This window comes from Necator americanus, chromosome X (assembly GCF_031761385.1).
Source record: "Necator americanus strain Aroian chromosome X, whole genome shotgun sequence".
In the NCBI taxonomy this organism is placed as follows: Eukaryota; Metazoa; Nematoda; class Chromadorea; order Rhabditida; family Ancylostomatidae; genus Necator; species Necator americanus.
This window is the reverse complement of record NC_087376.1, coordinates 23,921,016-23,944,861: the sequence shown is the minus strand read 5'-3', so window position 1 is coordinate 23,944,861 and position 23,846 is coordinate 23,921,016. Positions and strand designations below refer to the sequence as shown.

Genomic DNA, 23,846 nt, shown 5'->3' with positions numbered 1-23,846 from the left:
CGCTCCCCAGGATTATATCATTTTCCTAGATTATTGCTTAGGTTCGCTTCGCTGGCTTTGTATTTTAGACATCAACGCATTGATTCATTATAGAAGGTGGTCTTATTGTTGTCCTCAGTGATTTCCGTAGGCGAATGGGGATTTACTATTCAGAGTTTACGTCCTCTCCCGCAGTTGCACAAAACCGCAGCTGCAGCCGTAAAATCCAGGACGGGACGGTTTATCGGAGTTCACTCGACAGTGTTAGGCATTCAGCGTGACGAAAAGAATGGTTGTTTCCAAAGATTCCATTCTTCCTTTAGAAAGGACCTTTCAAGTCACCTTTCTGTAATGTATGGGAATCTTTTACCATATAACAGTGCAGGATATATAGCTCGTATTTCCAGTGCGTACACTTGAAGCCTGATTGTGTTCAGTTAAAGCAGAGCCACCACGTGTGGGTAGCCATCAGACTGTTATGCGCGGCCCCAATCACTATATAATATTCACCTTGATCACCTTGACTTGTTCTTCAAAGTGGTCGAGCGGGCGCCACTAATCCTTCCATTTGTCCCAATCGCGTGCCAGAGTCGCTCAGTGGTTTCTCCTTTCTCCCTTTCTCCGGGCGTTCATCATATTCATTTCCCTACCCAGATAAACGCACCCGGTTCATTTGGATATGTTCGTTCCGTTGAGCATGAATGTCGCATCTGAGACCCATCCGTGAACAGCATCTTTTGGAGATTCAGCTGAAGGCCGATGCATCTACATGTTTCGTCGAGTTCGGGCGGACACCCTGTGCCAGGATTTACTCATAATCCCCTTACATCCCGCAAGTCTGTCCAAAGACCTGCAATCAAGTGAAGGGGAAGAGCAAGGTAGCTGGTTTGGAGTCGCCTTCAGCAAACAAGTTCCATTTGTCCATTCGGAGGATGTCACTCCATCCTACGAAACCTCTGGGAGTTGAGATCTGCAACATCGCCATGGAATTTAAAATTTCATGCACGACGTTGGAATAGGAAAAGTCTCTTGGACTCTGGAGAAAAGTCTGGAATGGTAGCACCATGAAAGACTAGGTTGTATTAGTCATATAGGCTGCTGAGCCGGAAAAGGACTAGATGACGATGGTTTCCAAAATCGGACGTACGTTTGCACTGAAAACCATTGATGATCTGATGATTCAAGCAAGGAAGATTAGGTACGACGTCATTGAAGTGACTGAGACGAAACAACGCCACCCACCTAAGGCTGTTTGTGGAACTGGAGAAGAACTATTCTTAGAAACATACGACAGCAGAAAAGTTGGTGTAGTCGGTGTCCTCCTGAACACGAAAATAGTAATGAACAGCTAGACCACTATGTATTCGAATCAAAGAACACGTGGACGGCAAAATGAAATCATATGACTCCACTGCACTTGGTGGTCATAGGGTGTGGCGTCATAACGGAGATTTTAAAGTTAAGATCACGATATTGGTGCGCGAACTTAGCATTGCGGCGCGCTAGACTTTAGAGCCTTTTTTGATCCACTCCAAGGGCCAAAAGATGGATCGTAAAGAAGAATGCCTTTGCATTACGCGGAAACTCGAGGCCTATTTTAAGGCTGGTATTTTTTCATTTTATTTTTATTATTTTTGTTTTTTGCGCTAATCACCTCACAACAGGTATCTAACAGTGACATGATAGTCACTCGATCCCAAGGTACGATGTTCTGTTCTATTTGTAGCTATGAGACCCAACAATAAACTTAGTGATTTCTTTATTGGGCGGGTAGGGTGTTTGGTCGGATTTCACCCTTTCAGGCTCTGAAAAAGGCGAATTTGCCGAAACGTTAGCCGTTAAAGGATAGTAGCAACCTCGTGTCCGGTTCAATTAAAGAAATCCATTATAGCCATAAAGGACTCTTTCGAACAATTGACGACTCGAACCGAACATTTGCGAATGAGAAAAAGTGGATCAACACAACTTTGACTATCTTCTGCGCTTACACTCCAAGACAAAGCTATGAAGAAGTCGAAGTTTTTTATCTAGAGTTGGAGGAATTTTACAGAGAGGATCATACCTTCTGCGAAGGTATTGTTTCCGATTTTATTGCAAAAATTGGCCCCGAATGAACGCCTAAAGAACGTAACACCGAAACCCACGACTTTCAATGGAATGACCAGGCAATGACCAGGGAGGTCAAGGCTTTCCGAGTTTATAATGACTAAGACTATCCACGACTAAGACCTATCATGACTAAGACCACCCACGTATACCATTAATCTCAGAAGCCCTCCTCTCTATTTTCTAAGTGAGAATCACCCTGTGGAGGGCACCGTAATAAAATTGACCACATCATCGTCAATGAAAGGTTTCGCTTGACGGGCGTCGCTGTTGTGCCAAACTTTTATGAGGGAGCGACCATCGTCTCCTCTGACGACGATTTCCCTTCACAGAGAGAAAGCCGCAATGTTCAAAAAGTAAATTCATAGAACCGTCATTGAGTGGAGCCTCTACGCTTCATTAGTGGAGTCTAGGGAAGGTACTGAAACGAACAACATCGACGACGATTATGATCGGCCTGTTGAACACCTTCATGACTACACGAGGAAAGCTGAAGTTTTATAACACCTTAACGATCAACAGTTCACACTCTACTCTAAAGTCATAGTTGATGTGAAGGGAGTGGTTCAACAGGGTAACACGATCTCACACAAAATATTTAATGCCACTCGTGTGAACATAATGCGAGGATTGAAATGGGATAACATGAGAATGAAATTGGACGGCCGGCAATTACATCATGTATTCTCTACTGATGACATCGTAACTAACTCATAACTCTAAGTATCAATCCCGTGGAACGAATGCTGGTCGAATTTAGTGAAGCGTATTTTACCAGCTTAGACCTTTACTTCAGAAACATGGGCATTTCGCAAGTGGGAAGAAGTTACGATCAACACCATAAATCGATTGAATGGGTGATGCTGAGAGTATCCGATTTTACATAGGTAAAAAGGGGAATTGACGCTCAGTTCTCTGTCAACAACTGAAGATTTGCAGGCTGCGCTAGTAGGGCTTAAATTCCAGGATTTATTCATGCAAAACTACTTGTTTCGCACTTGATCGGACAGACAATTTTGTAGTCTTAACTGTGCGGCTTGAGATGGCTGATCTCAATTGTAAATTGAACATAGAGAATCTGCAACCTTGGATCTGGAGATCTAAGTAACCTTCGTGAGTGGTTTACCGAGGGTTGCTAAGTTTATGGAATTGGTCACAGGGTTTGTACGAGCTTGTCCATTCAATCGATTTATAGTGTTGATCGTAACTTCTTCCTACTTGCGAAATGCCCATGTTTCTGAAGTAAAGGTCTAAGCTGGTAAAACACGCTTCACTAAATTCGACCAGCATTCGTTTCACGGGATTGATACTTAGAGTTATGAGTTAGTTACGATGTCATCAGTAGAGAATACATGATGTAATTGCCGGCCGTCCAATTTCATTCTCATGTTATCCCATTTCAATCCTCGCATTATGTTCACACGAGTGGCATTAAATATTTTGTGTGAGATCGTGTTACCCTGTTGAACCACTCCCTTCACATCAACTATGACTTTAGAGTAGAGTGTGAACTGTTGATCGTTAAGGTGTTATAAAACTTCAGCTTTCCTCGTGTAGTCATGAAGGTGTTCAACAGGCCGATCATAATCGTCGTCGATGTTGTTCGTTTCAGTACCTTCCCTAGACTCCACTAATGAAGCGTAGAGGCTCCACTCAATGACGGTTCTATGAATTTACTTTTTGAACATTGCGGCTTTCTCTCTGTGAAGGGAAATCGTCGTCAGAGGAGACGATGGTCGCTCCCTCATAAAAGTTTGGCACAACAGCGACGCCCGTCAAGCGAAACCTTTCATTGACGATGATGTGGTCAATTTTATTACGGTGCCCTCCACAGGGTGATTCTCACTTAGAAAATAGAGAGGAGGGCTTCTGAGATTAATGGTATACGTGGGTGGTCTTAGTCATGATAGGTCTTAGTCGTGGATAGTCTTAGTCATTATAAACTCGGAAAGCCTTGACCTCCCTGGTCATTGCCTGGTCATTCCATTGAAAGTCGTGGGTTTCGGTGTTACGTTCTTTAGGCGTTCATTCGGGGCCAATTTTTGCAATAAAATCGGAAACAATACCTTCGCAGAAGGTATGATCCTCTCTGTAAAATTCCTCCAACTCTAGATAAAAAACTTCGACTTCTTCATAGCTTTGTCTTGGAGTGTAAGCGCAGAAGATAGTCAAAGTTGTGTTGATCCACTTTTTCTCATTCGCAAATGTTCGGTTCGAGTCGTCAATTGTTCGAAAGAGTCCTTTATGGCTATAATGGATTTCTTTAATTGAACCGGACACGAGGTTGCTACTATCCTTTAACGGCTAACGTTTCGGCAAATTCGCCTTTTTCAGAGCCTGAAAGGGTGAAATCCGACCAAACACCCTACCCGCCCAATAAAGAAATCACTAAGTTTATTGTTGGGTCTCATAGCTACAAATAGAACAGAACATCGTACCTTGGGATCGAGTGACTATCATGTCACTGTTAGATACCTGTTGTGAGGTGATTAGCGCAAAAAACAAAAATAATAAAAATAAAATGAAAAAATACCAGCCTTAAAATAGGCCTCGAGTTTCCGCGTAATGCAAAGGCATTCTTCTTTACGATCCATCTTTTGGCCCTTGGAGTGGATCAAAAAAGGCTCTAAAGTCTAGCGCGCCGCAATGCTAAGTTCGCGCACCAATATCGTGATCTTAACTTTAAAATCTCCGTTATGACGCCACACCCTATGACCACCAAGTGCAGTGGAGTCATATGATTTCATTTTGCCGTCCACGTGTTCTTTGATTCGAATACATAGTGGTCTAGCTGTTCATTACTATTTTCGTGTTCAGGAGGACACCGACTACACCAACTTTTCTGCTGTCGTATGTTTCTAAGAATAGTTCTTCTCCAGTTCCACAAACAGCCTTAGGTGGGTGGCGTTGTTTCGTCTCAGTCACTTCAATGACGTCGTACCTAATCTTCCTTGCTTGAATCATCAGATCATCAATGGTTTTCAGTGCAAACGTACGTCCGATTTTGGAAACCATCGTCATCTAGTCCTTTTCCGGCTCAGCAGCCTATATGACTAATACAACCTAGTCTTTCATGGTGCTACCATTCCAGACTTTTCTCCAGAGTCCAAGAGACTTTTCCTATTCCAACGTCGTGCATGAAATTTTAAATTCCATGGCGATGTTGCAGATCTCAACTCCCAGAGGTTTCGTAGGATGGAGTGACATCCTCCGAATGGACAAATGGAACTTGTTTGCTGAAGGCGACTCCAAACCAGCTACCTTGCTCTTCCCCTTCACTTGATTGCAGGTCTTTGGACAGACTTGCGGGATGTAAGGGGATTATGAGTAAATCCTGGCACAGGGTGTCCGCCCCCTAAATCCACTTGCCTATCGGAGTAGGCACATGGCACATTTGATCCTTGACTAAATGTCTATCCGCTAAATGTTGATGCGCCACGTAGCTTTGCAACTAACCGGATGTCCTCTATTGAGGCAGATCGGTGGCGAATTATACTAAAGTCTTATAAAATCCTTTCTGAACAAAGTCAGGATTGCAATTCCTTTCAACGTAATTCGACTGGCGGCGCGCTACACGAACCAATTCACTGGATCGACCACTGCAAGGCCACCAAACCTTTTTATATCCACTCTGTAGATTACGAAAATTCGATTGGTGGTGCCAATTTACAGGGGTAATCACGGATGTAGGGCTATATTTCGTCTACAACCACCTGTTAGCAGCTTCCAGTTATCACCCAAACAGGAACCTCACTATATTGAGAAACTGTGAATAACCACGAAGGTCATGTTAAGATGACGAATTTTCTCTCTCTGCAAACTATTTTCTCGTCAACGTTCATGCGAGATGAGTTTACCAATGTTTTGTGCGAGACATATTGTTTGCCGAAGCCAATGAATTTCTCCAGCTAAAAACACCCAATTGCCATCATTCACCTGTACTAGACACAAACAATTTTCGGCCTTCCCTATTCCGCTTTCGTAACAAAAAAGTTAACAATCAATGCGTTGTAAATCCGTGCGTTGGTATTTACAGCGCTACAAGTTTCTCGATGCTCTTTTCTTCTTGTTTCTTATGGCTTTCCATTATTTTCCTTGTGTTGTGCATGAATAAAACTAAGTAGTCAAAGCCCTTTTTCAGAGGCCTTGGTCTTTGCTTTGTTCTCACAGCGACAGTTTAGTTTGTAGGAACCTGACTCCTCCACTTCCACTGCAAATTTGCATGATCAGCGTTTTTTTTTCATCGTAATAGTTGCGAAGTCCACCCTTGAAGAACGCTCAGCATGCACAACTACGCGAAAATTCGGGTAGAAATCCAGTCAATGTCTGCAAAATGAACTCTTTGAAAGGATGCCCTGGGATCAGACCCAGCTACATATTAAATGCGCAAACACAGAATTTTCCTATTATTAGGACCAAGAAGGATGTGATCGCGCGCAATCTCAAAAATACGACGGAACGTGGATTTGCATGAACCTAAAAGTTATCTTACGAGCAAAGATGACGATGAAACCAATGCAAAAGGACCTTACTCAGAGCACGTTATCCATTCTTACATTCTTATATGGGACAAAATAGAAAAACTAAGGAGAATGAAAATAAAAAAGCTCCGAGGAGCTTCTCGCATTTTGTTACCTTTCACCGAAGGCACTAAGGATCATTACGATACAGCAAGTTTTACGCCGATTACGGATATGAAGCAAGCTCATAAAATTTTTTCTTATTTGCAGGTTATTCTGTCGTCGGACGATCTTTTCGCTGATAAATTAGAGATACGCTGTGTTAGTGCTCTAGAATCGAGACCTAGCAAGCCCCAAGAGCATAAATGGGCCTCGTTTTAATTAAGTAGAACCAAATTTTTAATTGAAGTGTGTTTGGTTGTCCATCGACATGTTCTGTACATTTCCTCTCATTTGTTTGAGGTCGCTCACTGTCCGTTGATATGTATTTTATCTTTAAGCATAATGATATTTCGTTGTTTTTTTTGCAATGGTACTCGGTAAGTTTCGATGTTATCACTTCTTCGTTAGTATTTTCATAAGCAAACTGTGATACGAAACGCGAAAATGACTATAATTTGGGTCGTGCATGGCGGAAAGATCTTGTTTTTATTTCCTACTCGAAGATGCTAAATGTTCAAAGAAATTGGGATCATAAAGATAACACAGTTATTGCGTCACATTCACATTTTGACTACTTGTTTTTCGAAAAAAAAAATTGTCACTGTAATAGTCACAATGTTCTTCTTTTTGAACCAGCTAATCATTCAAATGGAAGATAACGAAAAACGTCTGGAACATAGTGGTATATTGTGTTAAATTGGTTTCAATCCGATGTTATTCTCCAAATTAAGAACAGGAAGAGAACAGTTCTACGACATTAACTCCTTGCAACGCAAATGACAAGTGAAACATGTTGTTCTTGAACATGAAAATTGAGCACTGAAATAAAAGGAAAATTAAAAAAAATTGGACGTTTCTTCTGACTTAGGACAGCTACTACATCATGGCAAGAACGAAATATTAACATATATAAGTACGCAAACATCAGGCTATTCAAGAATAATAAAAAAATTTGGAAGATATCAGCAAGATAATTTTGAAGAATGTTCCAATTCTTTATTCTCTATAAGAAGAAATATCGCTTGACTGCACTGTAAAAACAAGACACAAATACATAATTTATAAAACATATAAATTAAGATCAATGCTGCAAATCCTACCTCACGCCTCAAAGCGGCGCAGCGGTGGCCCTGGCCGTGGGGCAGCTAAGGTGGCGAGACTTCGTCTCGGCAGGTTCAACCATGCCACAAAGGTGTCCGGCTAGTAGCCCGGTCCTTGGGCCAAGGCTACAGGCTAGCTAAGTGAGGAGGTAGTACGACGATTCCGGTGCCAGGCTGCTAGCTTGCTAGTGCGACAAGCCGACCGAGGACAACACCCCTTCGCGTTATACTGCTAATGTCTACTATGTGTTCTTCAGAAGCTAGGGCGTACCCCAGAAGCGACGCGCGTTGTGGCAAATATGCGAGGGCTACCGGCTAGAGGACGGAGCCGGCCAAAGCCAAAGTCCGCCATCGCCAGCAACATCCAGCGCGCTTGGCAACACTTAACGTTGGGACGCTTATTGGAAGAAGTCGTGAACTGGCAGACAGTCTCAGGAAACGCCGTGTTGACATATGTTGTGTACAGGAGACTCGCTGGAAAGGCTCCAAGTCAAGGGAATTCGGCGACGGCTACAAGCTCATCTACCACGGCACATCAAATCGCAATGGTGTTGGTATCATATTGAATGAGTCGTTTAGAAACAGCGTCACAGCAGTGGATCGACTATCGGATCGCCTGATGGCTGTAAAAGTAGACACAGGAGAAGTGGAATTGCGAGTCGTCTCTGCTTATGCGCCACAGGCGGGCTGTAGTGAAGAAGAGAAGGCAAGCTTTTGGGAGGATCTGGAGCAGTACGTCCAATCCCTGCAAGGCGAAGAAGTACTTTTAATCGGAGGAGACTTCAATGAACTTGTCGGTTCTCGGAAAGACGGATTCGAGAGTTGTCATGATGGATACGGCTATGGAGCTCGTAACGACGACGGGTTGCGAAAAAAAAACCTGGAGTATGCTGTTGCAAGTGACTTGATCATTGCTAACACGCAGTATCGGAAAAGAAAATCGCATTTGATCACGTACACTAGGGGCGGTCGTGAAACACAAATAGATTTCTGGATGTTACGCCGACGAGATCGCCGACTTCTGCAGGATTCAAAAGTCATCCCTACAGACCATGTCGCTGCCCAACACCATCTGCTCGCGCATCAAATGGTGGAATCTGAAGGATCGAAAGGAGGTATTTTTTGCGTCCGTAGCTCCATCTACACTTCCCCACACTACTCTAGTGTGGAGGAAATGTGGTCGTCTACTTCCAGCGTTATACGCTTGACCGCTCTGAAAACACTCTGGGAAAAACGACTCTAGGTAAGCCCAAGGTACAAAAGGCTACGTGGTTTTGGAACGAGGAAGTTCAGGCGGCAATTCGTGAGAAGAAGTCCAAGTATAAGCTCTGGTGGAGGACGCGTCAGCCTGAAGATCGGGGTGCTTACCAGAGAAGGCGAGCGGGCAGTGTATCGTTTAGTCAGAGCTCGTCATCGCTCAACATTGGATATGGAGCACACCAAGATCGTTAAGGGAGCTGATGGAGTTCCGCGCCGCTCTGGTCAGATCCTGGAGAGGTGGCGAGAGTACTACAATCACTTGTGTAATGAAGAGTTCTGTCATCCTCCCATCCCAACTGTTCCCAGCGTCGAGGGTCCTGTTCTACCAATTACTGCCGTCGAAGTCAGTGCTGCCCTCGCAAAAATAAAGTCGAACAACGCAACCGGTCCTGATGACATACCTGCTGATGTCTGGAAGCTGCTAGGAGATCGAGGGTCCGTGTGGCTCGCAACTCTATTTAACAAGATCGTTGCAGAATGACGGACTCCAGACGTTTGCCAAACTTCCGTGACCGTGACTGTCTGGAAAGGGAAAGGAGACATTGCTGACTGCACCTCGTACAGGCCTATACGACTGCTGTGCCATACGATGAAGGTTTTTGAACGTGTGCTGGCAGCTCGTCTGAGGAAAATTGTTAGCGTTTCACTCAACCAGTGCGGCTTTGTGAAGGACCGCAGCACTATAAATGCTATCCATGCTGTCCGAATCCTCCTGGAGAAACATCGAGAGAAGAACCGCAGTGTGCATCTTGCTTTTCTCGATCTCGAGAAAGCTTCGACCGTGTCCCACATGAGCTGTTATGGATGTCCATGAGGTCGCATAGAGTACCAGAAGAATATGTGCGGTGGACGAAGCTACTTTATGCGAAGCCTACCAGCGTTGTACGATGTGCTGCTGGAACAAGCAGTCCATTCCCTGTACAAGTAGGGGCTCATTTGGGTTCATCCCTCTCACCTCTGCTGTTCATACTGTGCATGGACACGATAACGAAGGAAATCCAGAATCAGCATCCGTGGACTCTACTCTTTGCCGACGATGTCATGCTCGAGTCGGAGTCTCGAGATGATCTTCAGAAACAAGTACAGTCTTGGAAGGATCAGCTGCAGCAATATGGATTGCGCCTCAACACATCAAAAACTGAGTACATGGAGTGCGGACCAAGGATAGAGGATAGTTCAGTTCGTTTCGATGGCACCGAATTAAACAAGGTGAACTGTTTCAAGTACCTTGGATCCAAAGTGACTTGCACAGGCGACATTGATCAAGAAGGTCGAGCACGTGTTAATGCGACATGGATGAAATGGAAAATGGCAACAGGGGTACTGTGCGACAAGAAAGTCCCTGTTTGACTGAATTCGAAGATCTACAGGACGGTTGTGCGTCCTGTTGCCCTTTACGGATGCGAGTGCTGGCCGACGACGAAAGCCTTGGAAAGGGTGCTGCACGCTATGGAGATGCGGATGTTGAGGTGGACGATAGGTGTAACGCTAAAAGAGAAAGTATCCAACGACACTGTACGTTCCATCTTCGGCGTCGTCCCGATAACTGAGAAGATGGAGGAGGCGCGACTGAGATGGTTTGGTCACGTCTTGCGGCGGGAGGAAGATTCTGTTGCCAAAACCGCTTTCAGGCTCGACGTTTCAGGAGTGAGGCCGCGTGGGAGGCCAAAGATTCGCTGGTTAGACCGTGTGAAGCTGGATATGATAGATGCACGTTTGTGTACGGCTGATGCAATAGATAGAACCAAATGGAAGACAAGAAGCAGAAAAGCGGACCCTGCAACAACGCGGGACAAAATAAATTAAGATCAATACCAATTTTGGCAACAGCTCAAGCAAATCAATCGAAAGCGTACAGATTTCAAATATTTACGTGACTGGGATCATTCCGCTTTATAAACCACTTATCCACGAGAAATTATCGAAGTGAACACTTCACGGCAATTTGTCACCTGAAATTAAGGGTTTTAAGGAGACTTTTATATGCCACGTTAAACTTGATGTGTTCAATTTCATCATTTAAAGTATTTCATCGAAACGAAATTAATGCGACGTCCAACAAGGAAAGTTTGCTAATATGTCCAGTTCCAGTCTTGGCTGTTTGTTCTTGAGAATGGCGCTTTCACAAAAACAGTGTTACAACTTTCTTACAGTTCAGAAATGTTCTACTCCCACTGGTACTGTGTTGCGATCCTTCCCAGTGTGTCGACTAGGTTAGGCATTAGGTTTTTCAGATGTCCGTCTTTGATTCCTCAGTGACATTATCCCATGTCAGCGTTTGGAAGAGTCGCTCAGTAATAGTACGTCCATCTGCTATCAGACTGCAAGGAAGTGGGTGAGTATACACAGCTATTCATGGGATTTGAAAAGAAGTCGTGAAAGATTTCCACTATCCTCCTTCTCCATCAAGGGATTTCTGTATGAGTTTTCGAGAGCTGTTGTTTTGTCTTGCAATGGGTGGATTTTCAAATAACGACGAGATCAGCGGTGGACGTAACAAATCTTCTTTCTTTCCTTGAAATTATTGCTCTTCTCTCCTCTATTTTTTCTTTATCACATCTCACCAAATCATAGTGAGCTTGAACTTGAGTTAGTTGTTACCTGCTGAACTTCAAGTCTACTTATCAGCTCGACAGTTTTCAAAGACAGGCGTTTTTTGATTACATGCAAACTCTCCTACTTTCAGGTACAGTCGTGGAGGTGGCCAATCACATTCTTTGTCAACGTTGTCCATTGTCTTATCTTATCAGAGGGAGCTACTGAAGCGGAGGATTTTTGTTGATGACGGTTTTGAAAATTTGCGGTTTTCTCTCTTTCTGCAAGAGTGAAGTAACTTCTACAAGAGAGGTAATCCAATGCATAACTTACGGACAAAAGCAGTTGGCAAAGCTTTCTACCAGCGTTGATGTCCGCGTCTTCTCGGCCGCAAACGTTCAACTCGTGCCGTCAGCTGTTCATAACTGTCGACATCTGGCTCTTGAACAGGGCTGCTCTAGGTGATGTAGAAAGTGGGTCTACACCCTACTTTTCTTCCACATCTGCAATCATTACAGAAAGTCGTAGAAGTACCATAAGCTTCTTCCACGCTTGTTGGATGTTGTTTCAGAGGACCTTGCGACGTTCGTGGCTGAAATGAGCCGCGTACAATGCTACTTGGACTTTTTGGATGGTTTTGAACCTCACAAAGGCTAGAGGGATGCTCATATGATGAGTGTAACTAGTCATCCTTTTCGTCTCTCCTTTTAATCGTATAATTTAAGAAATTCTTTTTCACGAATCAAGGAAATTTAATCGTGTTATACCAAAAGTCTCTTAGTTTTCTCGTGATTTTAGCAATACAGCATCACTCTGAATAGCATCGGTATCAAACCTACCGAATGAGATCAAGCAATGACATGTCTAAACTTAATCATATTCTTTTATAGTGTTTCATAAATAAATTTTCTCAGGAATACGCGCGTAGAATCTAAGCAGAAAACAAAAACTTTTGTTTGATTGAAAGAATTGTCTTTCCAATTTGTTTTTTTTTTCTCATTTACTTTTAGTAACCTGAATCCCACACTAGGTTTTCTTTCTAGAAATTATAGAGATTTTATTCAAGACGAAGGAGGATTACGCAGTAACAAGAAAATATAAAAAGAAGAATAGCGAGAGTTGTCAACATTATTCAATCATTTAGAGAACAATGTAGTTAATAATGCATGACGTTTTGTGTGATGGTCTACTGAAAGAGAGAACGAGTTAATTTTGTTTAGACATGGCCTTAAGGAAGTTCAGGATTTTTTAAATATGTTCTTATTTCCCATAAGAGGTCAATGATACAGAAGGGTCCTCTCTAAAGCATCTATTTACCATCCATACGACTAGGTTTTTATCACCTTCTTCCGTTCCTATTTATTCATTGTTTCACAAGTACCAACATTATTCGTAATTTTCATATGGAGACAAGTTAGGCTGCAACAAGTCCCTGTTTTTCTTGACAGCTGGGATGTTCCCTTTCTTCCTTTTCTTCAACGAGAATTCTCATACACGTAATTTGAAGCTATTAAATGCATCTTTGCCTTGTACTCCTTGGTTAGTCTTGGAGAGTTCCTCTTGGTTTTCTTCAAAACAATTTAATAGCTCGTGAATTATATCCTAGCCGGTGATACGTGATCAGCGGTAAGTAAGCAAAGTCAACTACTTAGGTTGCAACGACGTTGAATCTGCACAGAATACACTCCATCGTTATCGGAGGTATGCTCGAAAGTCTACGAGAGTCTTTTTACTTGCTGTCAGGCAAAAAGCTGCTTTACCGCACATTTACTATTCGCCACCTCAGGGACACCATGTAGCTAACTAACCGTCCGAAATTCCTTCACGGAGGGAAATAAATGGGTGATTCAAATCTTCACGTTCAAAACTAACATTAATCAGTTCCTCCTACAAAGTCAAATAAGTTAACACATGGATAGTGAAGCAAGTGAAACAGTTGCTTAAAACATGAGTTTGTCCACGAATCACTTTACCCCCACTGCGTGTTGCACCTATTTTATCGGATGCTACTTTTGTTGTCTGCTCAAATGGCAAAGACGTTCTATTATCATCTATTCACGCAGCGCTGCACTACACACTAATTCAAAAGCACTAGTTATTATATTCTCGCTGTAAGAACCGTTTGCCAACAACATCATTGTGCACGGGTCACGTAGCGATAGCAATCCCTTTGCTTCGTAAACAAGTATGTTTGAGAAACCCACGCGAAATTACAATAATTTAGTGATAAGGAAAGAAGAATGGACGCGAGAATGTGTGAACATAAAGTAGCGAACAAAAGGTAAGCGATTTTTTGAACTTTCCCTTCAGTTTTTCATTCGCTTTGGTTAAATCTGGTATATATATCATCATATAACTATATATATATACCTACAGCTATATAATAACGTGTGTGTGTGTTTGTCTGTGTGTCACGAAAATACTCCATAATGATGCAAAATTATGCTCCGGTGAGGTGCCGAACCATCGCACCTGTTGGGCGAGAACTCTACCTTTTCACCATTGTCGAAAGCTATAAGACTATGTATGCTTTCCCTGATAAGGCAAGTTAGTTTCTCTCATATGGTAGTGAGGGTAAATAAACTTTTATGTAGATGCCTACTTCCAAATTTGCAAACTACCATGCCATATAATAACGGGCTTATTCTGTCACGTGTGTGCGTTTGTGTATGTGTGTGTCTCGTCAAGAAATTCCAAAAAGAGAGGGAATACCATGGGGTCGGTTAGGTGCGCTGGTGCCCTAAGGCGGTAAAATTGTGTGAGTCGAGTACTATGGCGTCGAATTCGTGCCCCAGAGCCAGATAGCTGTAAAATGGGTGTGACGGATCCAGCGGGGTTGAAATGGTGCGCGGGAGCCCCAGCACAGTAGAATGGGTTTCTGTGGTTCCTTCACATATTTATTTCCAGCATGTCTCCTGATGTCGCTGACATATTCTCTTCAAAAAGAGGAGACGCACGTGCGAACAGCTGCTTAAATACAGTACATAGTAGCCAACGGTTTACGCGATGTGGCGTAGAACGTTATTTTTGTCACTACGGTAGTAATATTCACGTCATTCCATGTTAGCACATCATGCTGTGCTAATAGTTGAGGAAACTCATACTTCGAGTAATGTTTCCAAATTCTGGAGGTTTGAGAGAAACATAAAGATAAAATTAAGCTCGATTGTTCCCCAAGTATTGAACCGAGCGTTTAAGGAAAAACCATAAAATCTTTCATCTGTGCTTAAATTTCCGGGTAAAAAAATTGAAGAAAGCGTTGATAGAAAAAAGCAATTCTAATTTTCCAGAAAATGTCGCTACTATTATTTCTTGAATCGGTGAAGGCGAGCGAGTCGAACACCAAAATAAGCCTGAAGTCCGGCTTTAGACCAAAGCGAATGAAGTGATATAAGAAATGTAATACTGTTAAAAAAAGGTGAAAATTGCAGAAAGAAAATTCTTCTTTCTGCAAAGAAAATCTTTGAATCATTGAAAACACCTCGGACGGAGGTTGGGCGCTTTCCACTTTCAGAAAGAAAAAATTCTTCACGAAGAATCTATGGAATCACCTAGCGAAGAGAACTACTGATAGGATTGTTCGCAAAATAAAAATTTGTAGGTAATTCACCTTTAACTGCAGTCAATGTTTAAAATGATATGGTAGAAATTTTTAAGGGTTTGATGTGTCTTCCAGGACATGGCGTCGTCTTTACTCTGGCGGACAGTTTTGTTCAAAACCACCGCAGGAAACCGTTGATTTCTGTGAAGAATTTAATAACCCAAGTAGTACTTCCAGAAGTGAATTTGCATTGAACAGAATAGTAGGAACTCATTCACAGCGGGAATTTTATATTTAGGATTAAATCTACCACATATTGTGTGCGGACTGAGCATAAGTTTGCTAACCGGTTCCGAACAGCATAAACTTCTCTTCACACATCACTGAAGCAAAAATGCGTCCAACCGCCCAATACATCAACAGTTTTGCAGATGATATTTGTGTTATTCTATTCTTCACGGAAACCAACGGTTTACAGAATCTTCTATCAAACAGTCTGTTAGCAAATAAGCCAAGTTGAAAAACTCAAATCTTTGAGAATCTAGCTGGACCTTTTTGAACATCGACTGGCTAGATATGAGTTATTATCAACTTCTCTTAGAGCCTTGATAGCAATTCCTTCAATAGTTTTCCTTGGTCGTCCCTTCTAGGAATCATCACGGTAAATTTCTGCATTTCGAAACATTGACAAATACTAGTAACAGCCATTGGATTAACATTATAACGGACAGCAGTATCCTCTCTTTTTTGTACCCGAAAAAACACCTTCGACAAGTAACTCTTGTTTATTTAAAGCAAATTCTTTCTTCACTCATATCTATCAGGCTAGCAACTAATTTCTTTTACAATTCAAAAATTAAGCCCAAGGAATTTATTACGTTGACCTATTAACCCATACTTCAGACTATTAATCTATCCTAGGTACTCTTATCATATATTATTCTATTATTAACACTCCCCCTTGATGGGTTCTTCTGGTGGTACTGTTCCTTTACCTCGTGAACGTACTTTACGAGGTAAAGGTACAGCACCACCAGAAGAATACTTTACATCTTACTCATACTTTACGAGCTTCATCTAAGGTTGTCAGAGAGATAGCCAGGAACGAGAATCAACATGCTGATAGGTAATGGAAGGGTCACTCAAATGACAGTGCACGTATAGTTCCAGCCCTTCAAGCATAGAAATTCATCTCTGGAGGATGAGTCTCATACCGGACGATCCACCTTCGACGAAAGTCGTCTAAAAGAACTAAGTGAAGAGAAACTTTGCTATACATTCCGGTATCTGACTGAAGAGTTCCAATGCAAGCACATGACTCTTAAAAAAATTTTTTTCGAAGTGCGCCATTTGTATTCTTCCGCCCTGATTATTTCTGACTTGGACCCATTCGCCAAACAGGCCGGACATTGCATCGACCGACTGTCACTTGTTCCGATCTCTGGCTCATCATCTGGAAGGACTGCGCTTTGTTGATGAGGATAATCTCAAAACGGACCCTCAGTCATTTTTTGATCGCAGGTCACCGTGCTTTCCCAAGGAGAGAACCTACAAACTATGTACCTAGACGTTATCATGTTGTCGATATCGATGGAGCATACGCTAGTGATTGAAAGTTAATTATATGAGAATAAACTGTTTGAAATGAAAAATAAATGTTGCAAAGTGTAACAGACATAAATTGCTAGCCTAATAAAAAGAGGAATTTGTTAAGAAAGTGTAGAACGAAAACAATGGTGGAACAACAACTTCTTGCCTTCCAGACATATCTTATATAAAGAATTCTGCTATGAGAGTGTAGAACGTGAAAAAAGAAGAACAAAAGAAAGCAAAAGAATACAATGCAAGAAATGAAAAATTGCTAAACGTTTGCCATGTTATTGCTAGTAAATCGTGGACTGCAAATTTTCTTTGTGCAATTTCCGTATTTTCTAAACGGAACTTTATTTTACATCAATTTTGATTATATGTTCCAGGTTTAATCAAAGAAGAATGGAAAATCGGATGAAAAGCTCGGCAAGAAGAAACTGTCTGCCACTGCACATATAGCAAAAGCAAAAATGTTTACGTGTGAGGAAGGTCGCAATGTCACTGCAAAAACGCTTCCACATCACCTCATAGGATAAAAGACATTCGAGGAATTCACTGGAATTGTCACAGCATTTCCACTTTGCCGCCAGCTAAAGAAAGAAAAGATGAATACAGTAGCAGAATCAGGAGAAGTCTAAAAGTGTTGTATGCTGTCCACATCGCTACAGATAAGTAAACAATCTTCAGATAAGTCGCCATCTCTCGGATAAATTTCCCACTGACAAGGTAGATATTTCTGCACAATATCGATATAATCCTATGAGAGGTGGTGCACCAAACCGCTGAGTTTATGGGAACAGTCATAGCAAGTAACTTCGTACTGCGCATTTTTTCCGTCAGACCCTTTTGAAAATTCACGTGTACTAAGAGATTGTGTGTACCTCGTAGTTGCGTGACTAAGCCAGTCCTAACGATTGTTTGCTGTTGCCTCAACCCTTCATATACTTGCTGCTTAAATCGTCGGCCAGGTTGTAGACAGACAGAGAATGCGACTGGACCTGAAGCAGCATTCGCAAAAGTAGGTTAATATCAGTAATATCGGTCACTTGACGATTATCAATGTGAAGCAAGAGCCAAGACTGTTGACACTCTTTATTACGGCTAGCATTTTGGAGTCGGTCCCTTCGTCTGGGTCTGGAAAGACAGTACGCTTGTAGCAGATACTTTCAAATGTCTCATCCAAAAAAAAAATCATCATTCCATTAGATACTACATCCGAAACTAAAAACCAAAAGAGCCCAAATCGTTGCGCTTACCTAAGTTGCTGCGTTGCGGTGATATTTGCGGATCTCCGCATGATAGAATCGCTCCACTCGCAGTTATTAGGATGCGACCCGCATATCACCTTGCAGATCAAAACTCGCAAACGTATTGATACAGAGCCAGTTCGTGGGTTACGGCTGTGCACTCTTCCGTGCTATTCATCTTTGGTCCTTTACAGTTTGCCCAAAACTACTCCAAAGTTTTGCTGTCCACAATTTCGTACAATAAGATAGTGGTAGTTATGCAGAAAGAAGCATTTTCATGACATTGTCTGCGATGAGCTCCGAGTAGTGTTGCTGCGTTTGAGTGTTTCACCTCATTTAGATGTTGTTTAATACGAACACAAAGGAGCCGCTCTGCCTCACGAATGTGTTGTTCTCCACATGTCTTGCGCGAAATTAAATGAACTACACTAGAACATATGCAGTCGTCCGTCTGTAATATTGAATGGGCATTTTACACAGGTTGGAGTTAGGCAGAGGCGATCGTGCATTCTATCCCAAATTAACCACGATTTGTGGTAGGTACTTCCACAGTTTTCATTTGACTCACTCTACTCAAGTTGTCGGTTATGAAACGCAAGCAGAAATTGATCTTTTTCGAGTCTTCCACTGTGGTATATTTTCGCTGCGCAATAAAACCTGCCCTTCTTGGTACATTAGAAAATCAATGATTGCCTGAGAATACTGCCCACAATGTAGCAATAACCGTAATCACATACATCCGTAGACGTTCGTCCTACATCTCCAAAACGCCATGAGGTAGTGTTGCGACGAAAGTGCAAAAATAACTTATTGAATCGATCGTTGCTAGAGGTTACCGCCTGGATAGTGCACATACTCTGATCCCCGAAGTTGTTTACTTCACAGGAACAAGATATTTTCAATTCCATACATGCAAAAACAAAAATTCCTAAGATTCCTGAAGAGCCAGATAATGGTGGTTCATGCGACTCCAGTGATCTTAGCCGTCTTAATGTTGGCTCTATTGACAGTGATACAAAGTGCATCAAACAAGTTGGGGTATAGTTTCTGAAGACTCCTATACAGGAGATGAGAACAAAGAGAACAGAAAACATATTTTGTATGCAGTCTGAAGGGCTGCACAATGCAATAACCTGACAACAGTGAAATCATCCTGCATTTCAACCCGAGAGCCTGGCAAAGGAGCAAATTCTAGCAAATTTTGATCAGGAATGTTTTTCAAATGCGAAAAATTTGCTTCGAAAAAATCTCTTATTTGTAGCAAAGCATATTTCAAGCACCTCGGATATACTCCACATGTTGAATTGATCGTAGCTCAAAAAAAGTCGGTATAAAAAAATAAGTAGTGAGGTGATTCACTAAGAATGAGATATTGAATCTTGTCGAGATATCTTTTTTAGAAAAAAAACAATTGCGCAGCGTTAACACTGTACACTGCGTTAATTATCGCGCTAAAATTAGGGGTTAAAATGTAGTCGGTGGAAGACATTGATGACAGTTTTGACAACGAATGTGACAACGACCGCCTACTAAAGAAAAGAAGCACATAGTTAAATATCACTTCACGACCAATTGTCGTGGGTTGAAGCGAAATTCATTCTTTTCAAACTTTTTTTTTGCAACAAAAAAACCACTGCATTTTAGTTAAGAGAATATATCTGTTTCTGTTTTTTTTTTTGTTTGTTCTTTTCAAAGTTTTTTTTTTAAATGGATCATTCAATGGCTTCCATGCGCAAGAGAAAACTTGCAAACAGCTTACAATATAACCCGTGATTAAATGCAAAAAGCAGTCCTTCTATGTTCACTTATCGATCTTGAAAAGCGTTCATGAGTTAGTCTTCAATCAAATACTATGATTAGAGCTCAGTAGTTTAGCTTGCCATGAAGTGCCACGCCAGCAGCCATAGCAACCTTTGCAGAGATCTGGTGGAAAGGTATGAAAAACAAAGGGTTTGTTAAGTTAGAATTATTATTCATAGGGTCTGATAGTTTAGGTACCCTATTGATTGAATGCAGTAACCTACGCTCAAGCTTCGCAGTCATGCGTGATGCCTCAAGAACCACCACGTCAAGGGCGAGGGAAGCGCTGACTGAACCTGCCTTCCAATGAGAAATCCTCATACATAGAGTGTGTGCAGGCAAACAACAGAATAGCTCACATCTAATTCTTTAAGATGCTAACTTGAATTGTTGATTCCGCACGTAAAAAGCGCATCCACAATCTTTTCAATCTTTCTAAGCACTGCAACCGGAGCCAGTGCAAGATGCATCCACAGAGTGCACATGATGCTTGCATTCGAAGTACTAGGCTTATTTTCGTGCGGGTTCTCTTTCTGAGTGAACTGTAAAGGTGAACAAGTAGATATCCACATATCAGTTCCTTTAGTGCACAAGAATTCTAGCCATTGATAGGAAAAGCTCTATCATAAAAAAGACATGGAAGAAGAACTACGGCGTAACAATGCACCAAAAGCAGACACGATCAACTGAAAGAAATGAAATCGAGTTTGCTCAGGATAAGACATTTCTAGGAGGAACAGCGTCAGCGAAGCCGCAGAAATCAATACCAGAAGAGCCCATAGTCGTAGTCGACAACTCATACGAAACAGAGAACGCTTCAGTAGTCGCAAAAGTCATTACCCGAGAAGCCACAGTCGTCTTCGGCAATGCATTGCGCTCACAAAACGCAGTCGTTCGCGTCTTACTTCTTCGCCCTGGAGAGTGTAACGACTCCAGCGTCGTTATTCACTCTCCACTCTTAGATCTACAAACTTCGTGTATTCTCGTTTAGACAGAGGTTTCGAAAGTGCCATGAGAACTCTTTCTCCGCAGATGTGAATGTGGATCTCGCGCGACTCCTTTCTTCTAGTGCGGCTGCACCAACTCCTGGGAACCTAGCAAACACAATGGAGCTGTGTCGGACGGTTTGTACAGTATGTAGCCCTCCTCCCTTCACCCTCCCTAACAAGAATCCTCTTCTTCATTCGATGCCGCCTGCGTCCTGCCTTTCTTCTTCAACTCTACATCTCTTCAGTAAATCTCTTCAGTAATGCACTTGCTTATCATGCTATATAATAACGCGCTTAGTCCGTGTGTGTGTCACGAAAATACTCCACAACGATACAAAACTCTGCTCCAGTGAGGTGCCGAACCATTGCCACGCACCTGATAGGCGAGCACTCCACCTTCGTCCCACAGGGTCCAAATGATGCGCCGGTGCCACAAAGCTATAGAGAGGTAGAGACGGGTTTCACTGCGTCGGATTGGTGCGCGGGACCCTCAGGCGGTAGAATGGGTTTCTATGGTCCCTTTGCATATCTATTTCCCAGCATGTCTCCCGATGCTGCTAACATCCTTTCTTCAAAAAAGGAAACGGCTGATCAAATACAATGCATAGTTGTCAACAGTTTACACGATGTGACGTAGGACGTTATTTTTATCACTACGATAGTGATATTTACGTCATTTCATGTTAGCGCATCGTTCTTTGCTAATAGTTGAGAACGGAGGAAACTCATACTTTGAATAATGCTTCCAAATTGTGGAGATTTGAGAGAAGCATAGATGTAAAATCAAGTTTGTTTGTTCTCTAAATATAGAACTGACGTGTTTAGGGAAAATATTCCATCTATGCTTTTGGATTTAAAAAAAAAATTGGAGAAAGCTTTGATAGAAAAAAGCAATTTTAATCCTACAAAAATGTCGCTACTGTTATTTCTTATTGATCGGTGAATGCGAACGAAGCGAACAGCAAGAAAAGCATGATGTCCGGCTATAGCCGGACGTTCAGGCTTGTATTACAATAAAGGTCTAACTACCCAAGTTTGAGGTTACTTGGCACAGAGAGTCCAATATATTGTGACGGCGAATAATCCCGCGTGGCACTCTAGTCAGAGGAAGGTGTGCAACTAATACCAAGACATCCTATGTATATTAGATCGTCATTGACTTGCAAAACGCAGTAATCAAAGTCGGAAACTAAATTTTGAACAGACGACTATATACGAACCACGTTATGACTTTCAAAATAAAGTTTTCGTAGGACTGCTCCATTGGAAATTTTGCTGTCAAGTGACGACAGTGTTTCTCTGGAATTCACCTTTTAATGAAGCGGCTCTTCCATGTTTGGACACATTCCTCATCCATCGTCTTATTTACCAATTTGAATGATCAACGTTCACAACAAATCGCTAACATGAGCAGGTAAATAGCAATACATACCCCGTTCTTCGTCCGCTAATAATTCCGTTCAGAATCAAATCCTCTTACTACTCTAAACGTCCAAACGAAAACATTAGATGACTCATTACATAATATACGACGTCTCCAACTGAAATGTTACATTCTCAGCAGTCTGCAAACACCTTTTCATAGAAGGAACTATTATGATAGCAACCTACCAGACAAAAATAATTAACAATTGTTAGAAGCAGTTGTTAAATTTCTTAGGTAAGTTCATATGGTTTGAACGGAAACCAGTGTGTTGTGCGTAGCTCAACATAATACAGCTTTTTTCCATATAAATACTGTACAGATTCAACGACATTCAAAATTTTCTTTTCATCACATTGTTTCCCAATACTGCTTTCACATCTAACCTTTTTGACTGATAATTCTAATATTTTGAATCTAAGTTCAACTCACTGATCTCCCTCACTACAGAAATCACAGCCGGTACGTCACGAGGCTACGTGGCGCGTCTCAGGATGGGAATAGAGAGCTAATTAAAAACCAAAAGCAACATTGTACCTGGGCAGAGACGCAGGTGGATTCAGGAAACGAACCCCCTGTCTCTGCTGTGTCAAGAGTCATTCATAATGCTCTTAAACTCCTTACATCGGTCCAATCAAAAGCCTGCAATCAAGTGGAGAGGAGATGCCAAGGAGGTGGTTTGGAGTCGCTTTCATCAAACAAATTCCACTTGTCCATTCGGGAATTCATCTCTCGTACAAAATCCCTGGGACCAGAGGCCTGCAACCTCCACATGGATTTTAATATTTTATGCATGGTACTGTTATACAAACCACTACGAATGAGAATACATGTGAGAAGATGTGGTTCAAGATCAGCTTTGACAAACTTCTTTGTTTTCGCCCTAACATCAGGCCACGAAGAAAAGTCAAAGCTTTCTGTATAGACTTAGACAGAAACAACTCTAGAGAGAAGAGCACACTTTCTCAAGGTCCATTATTAGCGACTTTGACGTTAAATTAATCCCAGAAGAACGCCTAAAGAACATTATATCTAGATCTATGGCCTGGTGGAGAGTACTGTGATAAAACTTGCCACATCACTGTCAGTATAAGTTATTGCTTAATGGATGTAACTATTATGCGGAAAATTCTATACGGGATCGGACTATCGCCTCCTTTGAGAGAACTTTTCTTCACACGGAGAGTAGAGAAAGCCGCAAAGTTCACAAACTAAATCCCATCAAACCATCAAGACTGATGGGATTAAGGTTTCTTCAAGGACCGGGACTTTTCGCCTCGCTAGTCTGCTTCTTGGAAGGTACCGCAATCTGCGTCATCGACGACGAAAATGGTCGTCTTGTAGAACATCTTCGTGACTGTGCGAGGAAAGCGAGGAAAAACCAACTAGAGGCACCTGTCTCTGGAAACTATAGACCTAATACACCAGCTTGGAGCTACAAGAGCTGCAGACAACCACAAACTCACGTCCGTGCACACGAGGCTTTACAGATGGAAAAGGTCATTCATGACATTCACATCTCTTCGACAGTTGCATCCGCTTGCCTCATTAACATCTCATTGAGTGTGGACATTTCATCCAAGTGGTCCCCCTCTTCAAAGTCCTTCCCACTGTCATGTCGGTGAAGAGTTGCACTTAATCCGACACCGACAGA

At 42.1% G+C, this 23,846-nt stretch overlaps 6 protein-coding genes across 6 annotated transcripts in view; all 6 read left to right on the top strand.

Moving 5' to 3' along the window:
* Window positions 1–6,926, top strand: part of RB195_025171 (uncharacterized protein) — a gene marked incomplete at both ends in the record, with an annotated part of 35,403 nt that extends 28,477 nt beyond the window's left edge. Inside the window, one exon of the mRNA XM_064213202.1 lies at window positions 6,816–6,926. Within this exon, the coding sequence (XP_064069082.1) occupies window positions 6,816–6,926 (111 nt within the window). The remainder of the gene's footprint in view (window positions 1–6,815) is intronic.
* A 148-nt stretch (window positions 6,927–7,074) lies between these two features.
* RB195_025168 (uncharacterized protein) lies at window positions 7,075–10,617 on the top strand (the record flags this gene model as incomplete). Its single annotated transcript, XM_064213199.1, has 4 exons — window positions 7,075–7,084; window positions 8,176–8,922; window positions 9,738–10,387; window positions 10,438–10,617. The coding sequence occupies 4 exons, from the start codon at window positions 7,075–7,077 to the stop codon at window positions 10,615–10,617; spliced, it is 1,587 nt and encodes a 528-aa protein (XP_064069080.1).
* Window positions 7,792–9,548, top strand: RB195_025170 (uncharacterized protein; the record flags this gene model as incomplete). Its single annotated transcript, XM_064213200.1, has 3 exons — window positions 7,792–7,899; window positions 8,127–8,922; window positions 9,208–9,548. 3 exons carry the CDS (start codon window positions 7,792–7,794, stop codon window positions 9,546–9,548), a joined length of 1,245 nt encoding a protein of 414 aa, XP_064069081.1.
* RB195_025169 (uncharacterized protein) lies at window positions 9,872–10,417 on the top strand (the record flags this gene model as incomplete). Its single annotated transcript, XM_013453225.2, has 1 exon — window positions 9,872–10,417. The coding sequence occupies one exon, from the start codon at window positions 9,872–9,874 to the stop codon at window positions 10,415–10,417; it is 546 nt and encodes a 181-aa protein (XP_013308679.2).
* On the top strand, window positions 10,517–10,873 carry RB195_025167 (uncharacterized protein; the record flags this gene model as incomplete). The annotated part of the gene is made up of 1 exon (XM_064213198.1): window positions 10,517–10,873. One exon carries the CDS (start codon window positions 10,517–10,519, stop codon window positions 10,871–10,873), a length of 357 nt encoding a protein of 118 aa, XP_064069079.1.
* A 9,568-nt stretch (window positions 10,874–20,441) lies between these two features.
* RB195_025166 (uncharacterized protein) lies at window positions 20,442–20,771 on the top strand (the record flags this gene model as incomplete). The annotated part of the gene is made up of 1 exon (XM_064213197.1): window positions 20,442–20,771. One exon carries the CDS (start codon window positions 20,442–20,444, stop codon window positions 20,769–20,771), a length of 330 nt encoding a protein of 109 aa, XP_064069078.1.
* Window positions 20,772–23,846: the final 3,075 nt, after the last annotated feature.